We start from the raw sequence: 18,870 nt of genomic DNA on the forward strand, positions 1-18,870 counted from the left end.
TAGGACATATCAGCAGGTTACATGCTTCATCCTCAGCTCCCCCCCCCCCCCTCTATAGGACATATCAGCAGGTTACATGCTTCATCCTCAGCTCCCCTCCCCCCCTCTATAGGACATAACAGCAGGTTGCATGCTTCATCCTCAGCTCCCCTCCCCCCCTCTATAGGACAAATCAGCAGGTTACATGCTTCATCCTCAGCTCCCCCCCCTCTATAGGACATAACAGCAGGTTACATGCTTCATCCTCAGCTCCCCCCCTCCCTCTATAGGACATATCAGCAGGTTACATGCTTCATCCTCAGCTCCCCCCTCTATAGGACATAACAGCAGGTTACATGCTTCATCCTCAGCTCCCCTCCTCTATAGGACATAACAGCAGGTTACATGCTTCATCCTCAGCTTCCCCTCCCCCCCTCTATAGGACATAACAGCAGGTTACATGCTTCATCCTCAGCTCCCCGTGCTCTATAGGACATATCAGCAGGTTACATGCTTCATCCTCAGCTCCCCCCCCCCCCCCCTCTATAGGACATATCAGCAGGTTACATGCTTCATCCTCAGCTCCCCCCCCCTCTATAGGACATATCAGCAGGTTACATGCTTCATCCTCAGCTCCCCTCCCCCTCTATAGGACATATCAGCAGGTTACATGCTTCATCCTCAGCTCCCCCCTCTATAGGACATATCAGCAGGTTACATGCTTCATCCTCAGCTCCCCATGCTCTATAGGACATATCAGCAGGTTACATGCTTCATCCTCAGCTCCCCTCCCCCCTCTATAGGACATAACAGCAGGTTACATGCTTCATCCTCAGCACCCCCCTCTATAGGACATAACAGCAGGTTACATGCTTCATCCTCAGCTCCCCCCCCCTCTATAGGACATATCAGCAGGTTACATGCTTCATCCTCAGCCCCCCCCCCCCTCTATAGGACATAACAGCAGGTTACATGCTTCATCCTCAGCTCCCCCCCCTCTATAGGACATATCAGCAGGTTACATGCTTCATCCTCAGCTCCCCCCCCCCCCTCTATAGGACATATCAGCAGGTTACATGCTTCATCCTCAGCTCCCCTCCCCCCCTCTATAGGACATAACAGCAGGTTGCATGCTTCATCCTCAGCTCCCCTCCCCCCCTCTATAGGACAAATCAGCAGGTTACATGCTTCATCCTCAGCTCCCCCCCCTCTATAGGACATAACAGCAGGTTACATGCTTCATCCTCAGCTCCCCCCCCTCTATAGGACATAACAGCAGGTTACATGCTTCATCCTCAGCTCCCCCCCTCCCTCTATAGGACATATCAGCAGGTTACATGCTTCATCCTCAGCTCCCCCCTCTATAGGACATAACAGCAGGTTACATGCTTCATCCTCAGCTCCCCTCCTCTATAGGACATAACAGCAGGTTACATGCTTCATCCTCAGCTTCCCCTCCCCCCCTCTATAGGACATAACAGCAGGTTACATGCTTCATCCTCAGCTTCCCCTCCCCCCCTCTATAGGACATAACAGCAGGTTACATGCTTCATCCTCAGCTCCCCGTGCTCTATAGGACATATCAGCAGGTTACATGCTTCATCCTCAGCTCCCCTCCCCCCCTCTATAGGACATATCAGCAGGTTACATGCTTCATCCTCAGCTCCCCGTGCTCTGTAGGACATATGGGCAGGGTAGGAATGGAGCTTATACCTATGTATACCTGTCAGATATGGCCGTTCTCTATCCTGTGTACAATGACCATTGTAGTAACTGATGGTGACGTTCAGGCCATGGGACATTTCTGATGATTTTCTTTGACCTGCTATTTTCTTTTATTAGTTACACATCGTAATAGTCCAAGACCAGTAAAGGTGCCTCGATGTCACAGCGACCCGCCAAACCCCCATCTGAACACTCCTGCCCCCGAAGGCTTCAGGTATCTGACCAGTTATTGTGTGATATATGTACAAGATGCCGCAGGTTTGTCCCTTACTGTTAGTAATGTCGGGATAATGCCTGGGAACCTATTATCGTGTTTGTTACAAGGGTTTTGTGACTGATAAGCCGTCCCCAGGATTGGCCGTCGGTCATTGATGGGTGGGGTCTTGGCTGTTCACAATGTGCGGGACTAGAAGCAACTGCAGCGCAGTCTCCATTCATGTCAATAGGAGCTGCAGTAACCTGGCCCCCTGCACAGTGCGCCGATCCAGCTGCCCCGTCCCCCGCACATTATTCCGACCCAGCTGCCCCGGCCCCCGCACGTTCTGCCGACCCAGCTGCCCCGGCCCCCGCACGCTCTGCCGATCCAGCTGCCCCGGCCCCCGCACGCTCTGCCGATCCAGCTGCCCCGGCCCCCGCACGCTCTGCCGATCCAGCTGCCCCGGCCCCCGCACGCTCTGCCGATCCAGCTGCCCCGGCCCCCGCACGCTCTGCCGATCCAGCTGCCCCGGCCCCCGCACGCTCTGCCGATCCAGCTGCCCCGGCCCCCGCACGCTCTGCCGATCCAGCTGCCCCGGCCCCCGCACGCTCTGCCGATCCAGCTGCCCCGGCCCCCGCACGCTCTGCCGATCCAGCTGCCCCGGCCCCCGCACGCTCTGCCGATCCAGCTGCCCCGGCCCCCGCACGCTCTGCCGATCCAGCTGCCCCGGCCCCCGCACGCTCTGCCGATTCAGCTGCCCCGGCCCCCGCACGCTCTGCCGATCCAGCTGCCCCGGCCCCCGCACGCTCTGCCGATCCAGCTGCCCCGGCCCCCGCACGCTCTGCCGATCCAGCTGCCCCGGCCCCCGCACGCTCTGCCGATCCAGCTGCCCCGGCCCCCGCACGCTCTGCCGATCCAGCTGCCCCGGCCCCCGCACGCTCTGCCGATCCAGCTGCCCCGGCCCCCGCACGCTCTGCCGATCCAGCTGCCCCGGCCCCCGCACGCTCTGCCGATCCAGCTGCCCCGGCCCCCGCACGCTCTGCCGATCCAGCTGCCCCGGCCCCCGCACGCTCTGCCGATCCAGCTGCCCCGGCCCCCGCACGCTCTGCCGATCCAGCTGCCCCGGCCCCCGCACGCTCTGCCGATCCAGCTGCCCCGGCCCCCGCACGCTCTGCCGATCCAGCTGCCCCGGCCCCCGCACGCTCTGCCGATCCAGCTGCCCCGGCCCCCGCACGCTCTGCCGATCCAGCTGCCCCGGCCCCCGCACGCTCTGCCGATCCAGCTGCCCCGGCCCCCGCACGCTCTGCCGATCCAGCTGCCCCGGCCCCCGCACGCTCTGCCGATCCAGCTGCCCCGGCCCCCGCACGCTCTGCCGATCCAGCTGCCCCGGCCCCCGCACGCTCTGCCGATCCAGCTGCCCCGGCCCCCGCACGCTCTGCCGATCCAGCTGCCCCGGCCCCCGCACGCTCTGCCGATCCAGCTGCCCCGGCCCCCGCACGCTCTGCCGATCCAGCTGCCCCCCCTGCACAGATCCTGGGATCTGCAGACTGTAATGCAGCATCTGACTCATTTCTTAGTGTTACACCCCTAATGGAGCTTCCAGTGCCTCCACCTGAGTCTTGACAAGAGCTTGTGCGGTATGCAGGAGGTCTTCACTTTTCTGCCAGGGGCTGACTCCGGAAACCCTCACCTAGCTCAGTTATATACTCAGAGAGAAAAGTAACATGGAACCATGAACCAATTTAATGCTTGGGTGGGGGTCTCCTCTCCTCTGATACAGTACTGGCCAGCACAGGTGGGGGTCTCCTCTCCTCAGACCATGCCTCCCACATTGCACCTCTTTCTTTGGCTTCCTTCCTCCCAGTGCAGCATCGCTCCCCGCTTGCCTCAGCTCGCTCCCCGCTTGCCTCAGCTCGCTCCCCGCTTGCCTCAGCTCGCTCCCCGCTTGCCTCAGCTCGCTCCCCGCTTGCCTCAGCTCGCTCCCCGCTTGCCTCAGCTCGCTCCCCGCTTGCCTCAGCTCGCTCCCCGCTTGCCTCAGCTCGCTCCCCGCTTGCCTCAGCTCACTGTCCCGGGAAGAGATGGGAGATGGAGTTTGGTGCCTCAGCAGCTGTTCTCCTCTCCTGGGTTTCCATTAGGATCATTACCTCATATAGGTGAATGCTGGAAGGAGGTAGAATCGGCCATGCTGTCAGCCTTACGGTGTTACAGCACGCAGCTATCCTACACTGGTTTATCAAAGGACAGCTATGCCGCTCAGTAGAAGCTTCAGCGACCAGTCGTCTGTGCAGATTCACCATGTAGTTAGCGGCTGTCTGAGCAGTCTGTCATCTGTAATGCAGCGGATCTCGGGCTGCTCCAACACTACAACTCCCAGCATGTCCTGACAGCCCATTGCATCCGCTGCTCTGTATTATTGCCGGCCTATAGTCATTCCTTACCTTCATTATCTTTTTATCCCATATTCTGTAGTCAGTCATTTCTTAACCCCTTCATGACTGAGGTGAATGCTGCCCGGATGTCCAGGTCAAAGTGAAGCAATGTTCCTCCTCTAAGAGCTGTAGCGCTTTTATTTTTCCACCTACAGGCTTGGTTGGTGGTCATTTTTTGCGCCATGATCTTTAGTTTTTATTGGTGGTATATTGGTGTAAGAGAAAAATTTTGATTTGTTTTTTATAATTTTTTTTTCTAATACAGTGGTACCTTGGATTAGGAGCATAATCTGTTCCGGGACGGCGCTTGTAATCCAAAGCACTCTTATAACAAAGCAAATTTTGAATTCATAGAAATGCAGACAATTGGTTCCACACCCCAAAAATTATGATTTATTATTCTGAATAAGATGTAAAACAAATGAAACAAACAATGAGAAGCAGCAGAATCTGTGATATTATAAGTTACTGTACAGTAATGGAGAGGATGGGAAACACAAGGGCGGACAGAGACTGCAGGGAGCAGGAAGGAATGAGCAGGACAGATGTGGGCACATACATGCAGCGCTCTCTGTCCGGGGAGAGAGGGGTTACAGCTATGGAGAGATTACTCTCACAGTCCTGTCCTCTGATGTAAGCCCCAGCCTGAAGTGGATCTGCTGTGATTTGGAAGGTGAGGGAGACTTCCTGGGTCAGAGTACAGGGCTGTAGACCCCACTATGCAGACCATGCCCCTCCCCCACTCCCCCTCCCACCCAGTACAGGGAGCTCTTACACCAAGTCACAATTATGAAAAACTGTGAGCTCTTATACCAAAATGCTCTTAAACCAAGGTACCACTGTATATAATTTTTAGAAAATCAGAAATCCTGGTGTTTTTGTTCTCTTTTTGCTATTCACCATGCTGGAATAATATTGTTATAGTTTTACAGATCGGACAATTCCAAACGATACGATTTGTAATATGTTTATATTTTTATTTGTATAATGGAAAGGAGGTAATATCAATGTTTATTGGGGCTTTTTTTTAGGGTTTTAAAAAAATGTTTTAAAACTTTATTTTTTTTTTACACATTTTATATTGTATAGATAAGTCCCCTAGCATAGCCATAGCATAGCACTGATCAGTATTATCGGTGTTCTGTACGTAGTCTGCCTCTATCTGTACATAGTAGACTCTCATCCAACAAGACAGAGGTGAGTGGTTTACCCCCCGCCTGCCAGTACAAGCGACCAGGACCCCGCAGCCGATCAGTCAGTGACAGGTGCTTATCCTGTCACTGACTTTCTGCAGCTGCATGGCTACGACTGTCTTTTATTATCTCTGTCATTGGCCACACGGATGTGTACAGAACTGCAGGCATTGAAGCAGTCCCACACACATTTAAAGTCCCTTCAGGGGGACAGTCGCTACAGGAACGTATATAAACAGATTATTGACATGAAGGTTTAAAGGGGTATTCTGAGCTTTATATACCTACTATGGATGCTGCTGGACCTTCTTCCGACCACCGGGTATGACTGGAATCCATTACACAATGTCCGACCACCTGTATGACTGGAATCCATTACACAATGTCCGACCACCTGTATGACTGGAATCCATTACACAATGTCCGACCACCCGGTATGACTGGAATCCATTACACAATGTCCGACCACCCAGTATGACTGGAATCCATTACACAATGTCTGACCACCTGTATGACTGGAATCCATTACACAATGTCCGACCACCTGTATGACTGGAATCCATTACACAATGTCCGACCACCTGTATGACTGGAATCCATTACACAATGTCCGACCACCCGGTATGACTGGAATCCATTACACAATGTCCGACCACCTGTATGACTGGAATCCATTACACAATGTCCGACCACCTGTATGACTGGAATCCATTACACAATGTCCGACCACCCGGTATGACTGGAATCCATTACACAATGTCCGACCACCTGTATGACTGGAATCCATTACACAATGTCCGACCACCCGGTATGACTGGAATCCATTACACAATGTCCGACCACCTGTATGACTGGAATCCATTACACAATGTCCGACCACCCGGTATGACTGGAATCCATTACACAATGTCCGACCACCCGGTATGACTGGAATCCATTACACAATGTCCGACCACCTGTATGACTGGAATCCATTACACAATGTCCGACCACCTGTATGACTGGAATCCATTACACGATGTCCGACCACCTGTATGACTGGAATCCATTACACAATGTCCGACCACCTGTATGACTGGAATCCATCACACAATGTCCGACCACCTGTATGACTGGAATCCATTACACAATGTCCAAACACCCGGTATGACTGGAATCCATTACACAATGTCCGACCACCCGGTATGACTGGAATCCATTACACAATGTCCGACCACCCGGTATGACTGGAATCCATTACACAATGTCCGACCACCCGGTATGACTGGAATCCATTACACAATGTCCGACCACCCGGTATGACTGGAATCCATTACACAATGTCCGACCACCCGGTATGACTGGAATCCATTACACAATGTCCGACCACCCGGTATGACTGGAATCCATTACACAATGTCCGACCACCCGGTATGACTGGAATCCATTACACAATGTCCGACCACCCGGTATGACTGGAATCCATTACACAATGTCCGACCACCCGGTATGACTGGAATCCATTACACAATGTCCGACCACCTGTATGACTGGAATCCATTACACAATGTCCGACCACCCGGTATGACTGGAATCCATTACACAATGTCCGACCACCCAGTATGACTGGAATCCATTATACACAACAGTTTTTGGCCACTTTAAATGTATTGAGACATTTCTTCTTGCTCTTTCTTAGGGGTTCGAGTGTCCCAGAGAATGACCGTCTGGCCTCCATAGCATCAGAGTTGCAATTTAGATCTCTAAGTCGACATTCAAGCCCAACAGAGGAGCGAGAAGGTACCCGCCCCCCCCCCCACCCCCGGACTGGTTTATGAGGGTCATGTGGAGTCGGGGTCTTGTTAGTTGCACATCTAGCAGTGCGGTGCGCTTCCATAGACCAGGTGATGTATCTGCTTCATGCTGTGGCCTAAGCCAGGACTGTGATCACCCTAGTGGGGTGTGTTAGGTCCAAAGCCAAGGGCAGCACCAGCCGTAATCACAGCCCCCATTCTGGTCAGTATTTTCTTCTTTTTTTTTTTAATTTGTTTTTCTTTAGTTTTTTGATAACATAAATCATACAAGGTGGTGGGCCATGGTAAGACACAGCAGGCAATACAAGTAACTGGACAAATCAGGGGAAGGGGGAGAAGGAAAGTGATGGTGGGCAGGTGTGTGTGGGGGAAGGGCGGGAGGCTAGTCAATGACCATCTGTGTACAGAAAAGGCCACAGTAATAGTGTTTTGTTTTTTTTTCCTTAGACATGGCCGCACACCCATATACTGATCACTGATCCTTAGCTTCTCAGCACTATATACTACTAACATCAGGAGTTGGTTACATAAGCCCACACTGCTTCAAGGTTCCGGATTCTTGTGGTACAATAACTAAAAAATGGCGCAGCCCCGTGCGGTAACCACCGCAGCAACACCACCAGAGGGGCGAGTCACACAGCAACCCCCAATGCTGCTAGACATAGTTACATATTAGTATGTAAGGTGTCTCTAGAAACACGTGCCATTATCACACTAACATAGTTACTAAGGGTCAAAAAAGACGAGTCCATTAAGTTCAACCTACAGAAACACCACTGCGTTGATCCAGAGGAAGGCAAAAACCCATGAGACCCCATCACAGGGAGAAAAATTCCTTCCTGATTCCACTGTGGCAATCAGAATAATCCCTGGATCAGCATCCTATCACATGTATCACTCTGTAATATGATGATATCCCCCTCTGTAATATGATATTATCCCCCTCCTCCTCTGTAATATGATATTATTATTATTATCCTCCTCTGTAATATGATATTATCCTCCTCTGTAATATATTATCCTCCTCTGTAATATATTATCCTCCTCCTCCTCTGTAATATGATATTATTATTATTATTATCCTCCTCCTCTGTAATATGATGATATCCTCCTCCTCCTCCTCTGTGATATATTATCCTCCTCCTTTGTAATAGGATATTATCCTCATCTGTAATGTTATATTCTCCTCCTCCTCTGTAATATAATATAATATCCTCCTCTGTAACATGAGATTAAACTCCTCCTCCTCTGTAATATAGTCCTCCTCCACTGTAATATATTATCATCCTCCTCTGTAATATGATATTATTCTCCTCCTTTGTAATATGATATTATCCTCCTCCTCTGTAATATTATTTTATCCTTCTCCTCCTCTGTAATATGATATTATTCTCCTCCTCCTCTGTAATATATTATTCTCCTCCTCCTCTGTAATATGATAATATTCTCCTCCTTTGTAATATATTATCCTCCTCCTTTGTAATATGATTTTATCCTCCTCCTCCTCTGTAATATGATATTATTCTCCTCCTCGGTAATATGATAATATTCTCCTCCTCTGTAATATAGTCCTCCTCCACTGTAATATATTATCATCCTCCTCTGTAATATGATATTATTCTCGGGTCAGGGAAGAAACAGAGTGCTGCACCTCACACCTATGGCTGATACTAGTGCCCCTAGGCTAAATAAAAAACACATCAGAATTTTGTGTATGAAATGATCAAGCCACACTGCCCCATGTACCTCGTGCCGGTATCTGATACACATGGGTCCCTACACTAAGTCCACACCGTGCCAGTCAGTGGCCACCAACCCCGCAGGCGTGCACAGTCAGGGAACGGGGGCCATGGGACGGCCCTGCAACCCCCATGCCACAGGACCAGACCCAAAAACACCACACCAGAACCCGGCCAGCACCGCCGGCGGAGAAGGTCGCCCCCAAGCAGCACAAGTCTGGATAAGGAATTACACTCACCATAGCTGCAGCAAACAGAATGGGAAAAAACAGGAGGGATTAAAACCATGTGCACTCAGGTGTCTCCTGCTAATTGCAACTAAAAAATAAAACAGGAAAAAACAAGGGCACCGGCGCCTCGTGTCTTACTGTGGCAGACTCAGACCAGACAAAGAGTGAACAATTGCACTCACCTAATAGCCCCTTGGGCTGTAAGCATATCACCCCACTGGGGTATCCAGAATTCCGTATGGAGAAGGTAGCAAAGGAAGCTGAGGACTGCAGCCAGATGTATCGTGAACGGGATACTCCCAAACAGGGGCCCGTATTGGAGTAAATGGAAAAGAAAAACTTCGATACTTGTAAACAGCGCTGTCCCAGAGAATGTCCAAGGCTACACCAAAGTAGTGGAAAACAAATTCATATTTATTGTAGAAGCACAAAGTTTACGCGTTTCAGGAGTTACATAATCTCCCTTCATCAGAACAGTGCATAAAGTATAGTCCGGTAGTGTTGTGGTTTAAAAGGGAGAAAACAACCCGCCAAAAGCGCCCATTTCCCAAAGGGAGGGGGAGGGAGAGGAGGGGCATAAAAGACATGTAAATATAACAAATTCATAGGATAAAATAATCATAATAGACCAACATAGTCTTAAACATAATCTCATTAGTCTTTAAGTATATTACTCTTATGCTGAACGGAGCTCAACTTCAGTGCGGCTCCAGCACTAACCCGGATCAGTAGATCTATTTGCATACGTAAACTGCGTACGCCAATTGCGTATGTCTCGGGAATCTTCTGAAAGAGAATCCCCATAGCGCTGTACAAAATAGGAGGGACTTACCCTCAAGAGCTACGTGCACATACGGGGGAGGGGCCTACAAACCCTGGCCAATCAGTCACTCCGGAGGAGGACCGAACTGTCACAACAACAACAAGCTGAAAGCTAAAGAGGGAGTATTACGACCCGGTCCGGACTGCCCGTGGGGGGCCACAGGATCATGTTGCCCGGAAAGACATGGACTGCAGAGATGTCCGGGTGGATATCCATGACACACAGGGCGACAGAAACCGCAAGGTCCGAACCCAGCTGCCACACTCCGTCAGTGAGACTGGACAAGCAGTAAGAGATACATATTGTAACTAGCTTATTTCACACATGATAAAAAGAGATATATATTATAACCAGCTAAAAAAGACGCTGTAATTGTATACATTAAACTGTAAACACCCTTATTTGGGAGCTAGTTTCACACATAATAAATAAAGATACATATTATAACTAGCTTAAAATAGACACTGTTATTATATAAATTAAACTATAAACACCCTTATTGGGAGCTAGTTTCACACATATTAAATGACCCACCTGTGGGACCACTAATAAAGTAGACATAGTTATATATATAAAACAAAAATAATAATAATAGCTAAGTTATTTTAAAAATAGCGTTTCATATAAAATCTTTCTCAAAATGTCTATTGACATACATTTTCTATATATTCGTTTAAACCTTCAGGTATCAATGTTTTCAATTTATAAATCCAGTAATTCTCACGCCTCTTAAGATTTTGATACCTTTGACCACCCACTGGTATCTGTTCAATGGGTAGTACAGTAAAGGAAGAAAATTTGGAGTTATTGCAGTCAACAGCATGTCTAGAGACGCTATGTAGTTGAAAACCACGTTCAACGTTAGACCTATGTTTATTAGCTCTTGAGGGTAAGTCCCTCCTATTTTGTACGGCGCTATGGGGATTCTCTTTCAGAAGATTCCCGAGACATACGCAATTGGCGTACGCAGTTTACGTATGCAAATAGATCTACTGATCCGGGTTAGTGCTGGAGCCGCACTGAAGTTGAGCTCCGTTCAGCATAAGAGTAATATACTTAAAGACTAATGAGATTATGTTTAAGACTATGTTGGTCTATTATGATTATTTTATCCTATGAATTTGTTATATTTACATGTCTTTTATGCCCCTCCTCTCCCTCCCCCTCCCTTTGGGAAATGGGCGGTTTTGGCGGGTTGTTTTCTCCCTTTTAAACCACAACACTACCGGACTATACTTTATGCACTGTTCTGATGAAGGGAGATTATGTAACTCCTGAAACGCGTAAACTTTGTGCTTCTACAATAAATATGAATTTGTTTTCCACTACTTTGGTGTAGCCTTGGACATTCTCTGGGACAGCGCTGTTTACAAGTATCGAAGTTTTTCTTTTCCATTTACTCCTGCTAATTGTGGTCATGTGGGTCTCACCAGGAGGAGTGCAAAACACGGAGAAAAGAGAGAAACAAAATGCGGTTCAGGGAAGAAATAGAGTGCTGCACCTCACACCTATGGCTGATACTAGTGCCGCTAGGCTAAATAAAAAACACATCAGAATTTTGTGTATGAATTGATCAAGCCATACTGCCCCATGTACCTCGTGCCGGTATCTGATACACATGGGTCCCTACACTAAGTCCACACCGTGCCAGTCAGTGGCCACCAACCCCGCAGGCGTGCACAGCTATGGTGAGTGTAATTCCTTATCCAGACTTGTGCTGCTTGGGGGCGACCTTCTCCGCCGGCGGTGCTGGCCGGGTTCTGGTGTGGTGTTTTTGGGTCTGGTCCTGTGACATGGGGGTCGCAGGGCCGTCCCATGGCCCCCGTTCCCTGGCTGTGCACGCCTGCGGGGTTGGTGGCCACTGACTGGCACGGTGTGGACTTAGTGTAGGGACCCATGTGTATCAGATACCGGCACGAGGTACATGGGGCAGTATGGCTTGATCAATTCATACACAAAATTCTGATGTGTTTCTTATTTAGCCTAGCGGCACTAGTATCAGCCATAGGTGTGAGGTGCAGCACTCTGTTTCTTCCCTGAACCGCATGATATTATTCTCCTCCTTTGTAATATGATATTATCCTCCTCCTCTGTAATATGATATTATTATTATTATTATTATTATTATTATCATCATCATCCTCTGTAATGTGATATTATCCTCCTCCTCTGTAATATATTATTATCCTCATCCTTCTCTGTTAATATATTATTATTATTCTCCTACTCCTCTGTAATATATTCTCCTCCCCCTCCTCCTCTGTAATATATTATTATTATTATTATTATTATCCTCCGCCTTTGTAATATGATATTATCCTCCTCCTTCTCTGTAATATATTATCCTCCTCCTCCTCGATAATATAATATTATCCTCCTACTCTGTAATATGATGATATCCTTCTCCTCCTCTGTAATATATTATCCTCCTCCTCTTCTGTAATATGATATTATCCTCCTCCTCCTCTGTAATATGATATTATTCTCCTCCTCCTCTGTAATATATTATCCTCCTCCTCTGTAATATATTATCCTCCTCCTCTGTAAAATGACATTATTATTATATTCCTCCTCTAATATGATATTATTATCCTTCTCCTTTGTAATATATTATCCGACTCCTTCTCTGTAATATATTATTATCCTACTCCTCTGTAATATATTCTCCTCCTCCTCTGTAATATATTATCCTCCTCCTCCTCCTTTTGTAATATGATATTATCCTCCTCTGTAATATATTATCCTCCTCCTTCTCTGTAATATATTATCCTCCTCCTCCTCTGTAATGATATTATCCTCTTCCTCTGTAATATGATATTATCCTTCTTCTCCTCTGTAATATGATGATATCCTCCCCTGTAATATATTATCCTTCTCCTCTTCTGTAATATATTATCCTTCTCCTCCTCTGTAATATATTCTCCTCCTCCTCTGTAATATATTTTCCTCCTCCTTCTCTGTAATATATTATCCTCCTCCTCTGCAATATGATATTATCCTCCTCTTCCTTTGTAATATGATATTATTCTCCTCCTTTGTAATATGATATTATCCTCCTTTTGTAATATGATATTATTTTCCTCCTCCTCCTCTGTAATATGATATTCTCCTCCTCCTCTGTAATTTATTGTTATTATTATTATTATTATTATCATCCTCTGTAATGTGATATTATCCTCCTCCTCTGTAATATATTATCCTCATCCTTCTCTGTTAATATATTATTATTATTATTATTATCCTCCTCCTCTGTAATATATTCTCCTCCCCCTCCTCCTCTGTAATATATTATTATTATTATTATTATTATTATCCTCCGCCTTTGTAATATATTATTATCCTCCTCCTTCTCTGTAATATATTATCCTCCTCCTCCTCTGTAATATAATATTATCCTCCTCCTCTGTAATATGATGATATCCTTCTCCTCCTCTGTAATATATTATCCTCCTCCTCCTCTGTAATATGATATTATTCTCCTCCTCCTCTGTAATATATTATCCTCCTCCTCTGTAATATGATATTATTATCCTCCTCCTCCTCTGCAATATATTATCCTCCTCCTCTGTAAAATGACATTATTATTATATTCCTCCTCTGTAATATGATATTATTATCCTTCTCCTTTGTAATATATTATCCGACTCCTCCTCTGTAATATATTATTATTATTATTATCCTCCTCCTTTTTAATATGATATTATTATCCTCCTCCTTCTCTGTAATATATTATCCTCCTCCTCCTCTGTAATATAATATAATATCCTCCTCCTCTGTAATATAATATAATATCCTCCTCCTCTGTAATATGATGATATCCTTCTCCTCCTCTGTAATATATTATCCTCCTCCTCCTCTGTAATATGATATTATTCTCCTCCTCCTCTGGAATATATTATCCTCCTCCTGTGTAATATGATATTATTATCCTCCTCCTCTGCAATATATTATCCTCCTCCTCTGTAAAATGACATTATTATTATTATATTTTTCCTCTGTAATATGATATTATTATCCTTCTCCTTTGTAATATATTATCCGACTCCTCCTCTGTAATATATTATTATCCTACTCCTCTGTAATATATTCTCCTCCTCCTCCGTAATATATTATCCTCCCCCTCTGTAATATGTTATCCTCCTCCTCCTTTGTAATATGATATTATCCTCCTCTGTTATATATTATCCTCCTCCTCTGTAATGATATTATCCTCCTCCTCCTCTGTAATATGATATTATCCTTCTTCTCCTCTGTAATATGATGATATCCTCCTCTGTAATATATCATCCTCCTCTGTAATATATTATCCTTCTCCTCCTCTGTAATATATTATCCTTCTCCTCCTCTGTAATATATTATCCTCCTCCTCCTCTGTAATATATTATCCTCCTCCTCCTCCTCTGTAATATGATATTATCCTCCTTCTCTGTAATATGATATTATTATTCCCCTCCTTCTCTGTAATATATTATCCTCCTCCTCTGCAATATGATATTATCATCCTCCTCCGTAATATGACATTACTATTATATTCGTCATCTGTAATATGATATTATTATCCTTCTCCTTTGTAATATAATATTATCCTCCTCCTCCTCTGTAATATGATATTATTATCCTCCTCTGTAATATGATATTATCATCCTCCTCCTCCTTTGTAATATGATATTTTCCTCCCTGTAATATATTATTCTCCTCCTTCTCTGTAATATATTATCGTCCTCCTCCTCTGTAATATGATATTATCCTTCTCTGTAATATATTCTCCTCCTCCTCCTCCTCTGTAATATGATATTATCCTCCTCCTCCTCTGTAATATATTATTATTATTATTATTTTCCTCCACCTCTGTAATATGATATTCTCCTCCTCCTCTGTAATATGATAGTATCCTCCTCTGTAATATATTATCCTCCTCCTCTGTAATATGACATTATTATTATATTCCTCCTCTGTAATATGATATTATCATCCTCCTCCTCCTTTGTAATATGATATTATCCTCCTCTGTAATATATTATCCTCCTCCTCCTTTGTAATTAATATTATCATATTACAGAGGAGGATAATATTAATTACAAAGGAAGAGGAGGATAATATATTACAGAGGAGGATAATATCATATTACAAAGGAGGAGGAGGATGATAATATCATATTACAGAGGAGGAATATAATAATAATGTCATATTACAGAGGAGGAATATAATAATAATGTCATATTACAGAGGAGGAGGATAATATATTACAGAGGAGGATACTATCATATTACAGAGGAGGAGGAAAATATCATATTACAGAGGGAGGATAATAATAATATATTACAGAGGAGGAGGATAATATATTACAGAGGAGGATACTATCATATTACAGAGGAGGAGGAGGATGATGATAATATGTTACAGAGGAGGAGGATGATAATATCATATTACAGAGGAGGAATATAATAATAATGTCATATTACAGAGGAGGAGGATAATATATTACAGAGGAGGATACTATCATATTACAGAGGAGGAGGAGAATATCATATTACAGAGGGAGGATAATAATAATAATAATATATTACAGAGGAGGAGAAGGATAATATATTACAGAGAAGGATAATATCATATTACAGAGGAGGATATTATTCTCCTCCTCTGTAATATATTATTATTATTATCATCCTCCTCTGTAATATGATACTATTATTATTATCATTATCCTCCTCCTCTGTAATATATTATCATCATCCTCCTCTGTAATGTATTATCCTCCTCCTCCTCTGTAATATGATATTATTATCCTCCTCCTCCTCTGTAATATATTATCATCCTCCTCCTCTGTAATATGATGATATCCTTCTCCTCCTCTGTAATATATTATCATCATCCTCCTCCTCTGTAATGTATTATCCTCCTCCTCCTCTGTAATATGATATTATTATCCTCCTCCTCCTCTGTAATATATTATCATCCTCCTCCGTTGTAATATATTATCATCCTCCTCCTCTGTAACATATCATCATCCTCCTCCTCCTCTGTAATATGATAGTATCCTTCTCTGTAATATATTATCCTCCTCCTCTGTAATATGACATTATTATTATTATTATTATTATTATATTCCTCCTCTGTAATCTGATATTATTATCCTCCTTTGTAATATATTATCCTCCTCTTTAATATGATATTATCCTCCTCCTCCTCTGTAATATATTATCATCATCATCCTCCTCCTCTGTAATATGATATTATTATTATTATTATTATCCTCTGTTATATATTTTCATCCTCCTCTGTAATATGATAGTATCCTCCTCTGTAATCTATTATCCTCCTCCTCTGTAATATGATATTATCCTCCTCCTCTGTAATATGATATTATCCTCCACTGTGGTGATTGCCCAATTTAGTATCATCTGCAAATATTTAAATTCTGCTTTTGAATGTTTTATTAATGACCTTGCAGAGAGACTAAAAAGAAGTGGACCCAACACTGCCCCCTGCTGTACCCCACTAGTAACTGTGCCCCAACACTGACCCCTGCTGTACCTCACTAGTAACTGTACCCCAACACTGCCTCCTGCTGTACCCCACTAGTAACTGTGCCGCAATACTGCCCCCTGCTGTACCCCACTAGTAACTGTGCCCCAACACTGCCCCCTGCTGTACCCCACTAGTAACTGTGCCCCAACACTGACCCCTGCTGTACCCCACTAGTAACTGTACCCCAACACTGCCTCCTGCTGTACCCCACTAGTAACTGTGCCGCAATACTGCCCCCTGCTGTACCCCACTAGTAACTGTGCCCCAACACTGCCCCCTGCTGTACCCCACTAGTAACTGTGCCCAACACTGCCCCCTGCTGTACCCCACTAGTAACTGTGCCCCAACACTGCCCCCTGCTGTACCCCACTAGTAACTGTGCCCCAACACTGCCCCCTGCTGTACCCCACTAGTAACTGTGCCCCAACACTGACCCCTGCTGTACCCCACTAGTAACTGTGCCCCAACACTGCCCCCTGCTGTACCCCACTAGTAACTGTGCCCCAACACTGCCCCCTGCTGTACCCCACTAGTAACTGTGCCCCAACACTGACCCCTGCTGTACCCCACTAGTAACTGTGCCCCAACACTGACCCCTGCTGTACTCCACTGGTAACTGTGACCCAACACTGACCCCTGTGGTACCCCACTAGTAACTGTGCCCCAACACTGACCCCTGCTGTACCCCACTAGTAACTGTGCCCCAACACTGACCCCTGCTGTACTCCACTAGTAACTGTGCCCCAACACTGACCCCTGCTGTACCCCACTAGTAACTGTGCCCCAACACTGCCCCCTGTGGTACCCCACTAGTAACTGTGCCCCAACACTGACCCCTGCTGTACCCCACTAGTAACTGTGCCCCAACACTGACCCCTGCTGTACTCCACTGGTAACTGTGACCCAACACTGACCCCTGTGGTACCCCACTAGTAACTGTGCCCCAACACTGACCCCTGCTGTACCCCACTAGTAACTGTGCCCCAACACTGACCCCTGCTGTACCCCACTAGTAACTGTGCCCCAACACTGACCCCTGCTGTACCCCACTAGTAACTGTGCCCCAACACTGTCCCCTGCTGTACCCCACTAGTAACTGTGCCCCAACACTGACCCCTGCTGTACCCCACTAGTAACTGTGCCCCAACACTGCCCCCTGCTGTACCCCACTAGTAACTGTGCCCCAACACTGCCTCCTGCTGTACCCGACTAGTAACTGTGCCCCAACACTGCCCCCTGCTGTACCCCACTAGTACCCCCCCATGCTGGTGCTATAAGATTAAGCAGCTCTCACAAACCCCTCTCATACGTTACCCACAATAGATGTCAGACTTACAGGCCTACATTTCCCAGGATGACTCTTTGACCCCTTCCTGGCCCATGAGCTATGCACCAGTCCTGTGGAACAATCCCTGTTACTAGTGGGGTACAGCAGGGGGCAGTGTTGGGGCACAGTTACTAGTTATCAGCTGTTGGTGGCCAATTACCGGCCACTCTGACCGATAACCGTTTGGTGTAAGTACACAGTAATGTACACAGATTATCTGCCAAACATTTGAAGCAAAGCCAGAAACAGACTATAAACAGAGATCAGGTCATACAGGAAACCCTGAGATTTCTCCGCTTTTCAGATCCATTCCTGGCTTTGGCTTCAAATCTTTGGCAGATAATCTTTCTGTGTAAATGGACCCTAATAGCTGCTGTTAAAAGGCCGTGATCAGCTGACACCATCTTTACTGATTGTTGTCTATAATCCTGTTATCAATAGTGAAGGTCCGCTGCTCTCCTCGATGGGCCAGCCACTCATCGTCTGAGCATATCCCTATTAACACTATGTGCTTCTTATCAATGCACTATCCATAATTCCTGGTCTGAATACTCGCATCATTCTTTAATGTTTTCAGAGCCAACTTATCCAAAGGCCGAACAAGGCTGTACGAGACGGAGCTGGGAGCTTCAGAACCTCATCATTCAGACACGAGGTGAGCCGTCAGTCCTTACATACAGTATACATTGTACAGGAGGTGAGCCGTCAGTCCTTACATACAGTATACATTGTACAGGAGGTGAGCCGTCAGTCCTTACATACAGTATACATTGTACAGGAGGTGAGCCGTCAGTCCTTACATTACATACAGTATACATTGTACAGGAGGTGAGCCGTCAGTCCTTACATTACATACAGTATACATTGTACAGGAGGTGAGCCGTCAGTCCTTACATACAGTATACATT

At 45.9% G+C, this 18,870-nt stretch overlaps 1 protein-coding gene across 3 annotated transcripts in view; it reads left to right on the plus strand.

Annotated features, from left to right (window-relative positions):
* MAP3K4 (mitogen-activated protein kinase kinase kinase 4) overlaps positions 1–18,870 on the plus strand; it is a 146,973-nt gene that overhangs the window by 98,985 nt on the left and 29,118 nt on the right. For all 3 annotated transcript variants that reach the window (XM_069974371.1, XM_069974372.1, XM_069974373.1), the window contains 3 exons: positions 1,822–1,918; positions 7,201–7,301; positions 18,540–18,617. In XM_069974371.1, the coding sequence (XP_069830472.1) occupies positions 1,822–1,918; positions 7,201–7,301; positions 18,540–18,617 (276 nt within the window). The remainder of the gene's footprint in view (positions 1–1,821; positions 1,919–7,200; positions 7,302–18,539; positions 18,618–18,870) is intronic.

The sequence above is a fragment of the Dendropsophus ebraccatus genome, chromosome 6, assembly GCF_027789765.1.
Source record: "Dendropsophus ebraccatus isolate aDenEbr1 chromosome 6, aDenEbr1.pat, whole genome shotgun sequence".
Lineage (NCBI taxonomy): Eukaryota > Metazoa > Chordata > Amphibia > Anura > Hylidae > Dendropsophus > Dendropsophus ebraccatus.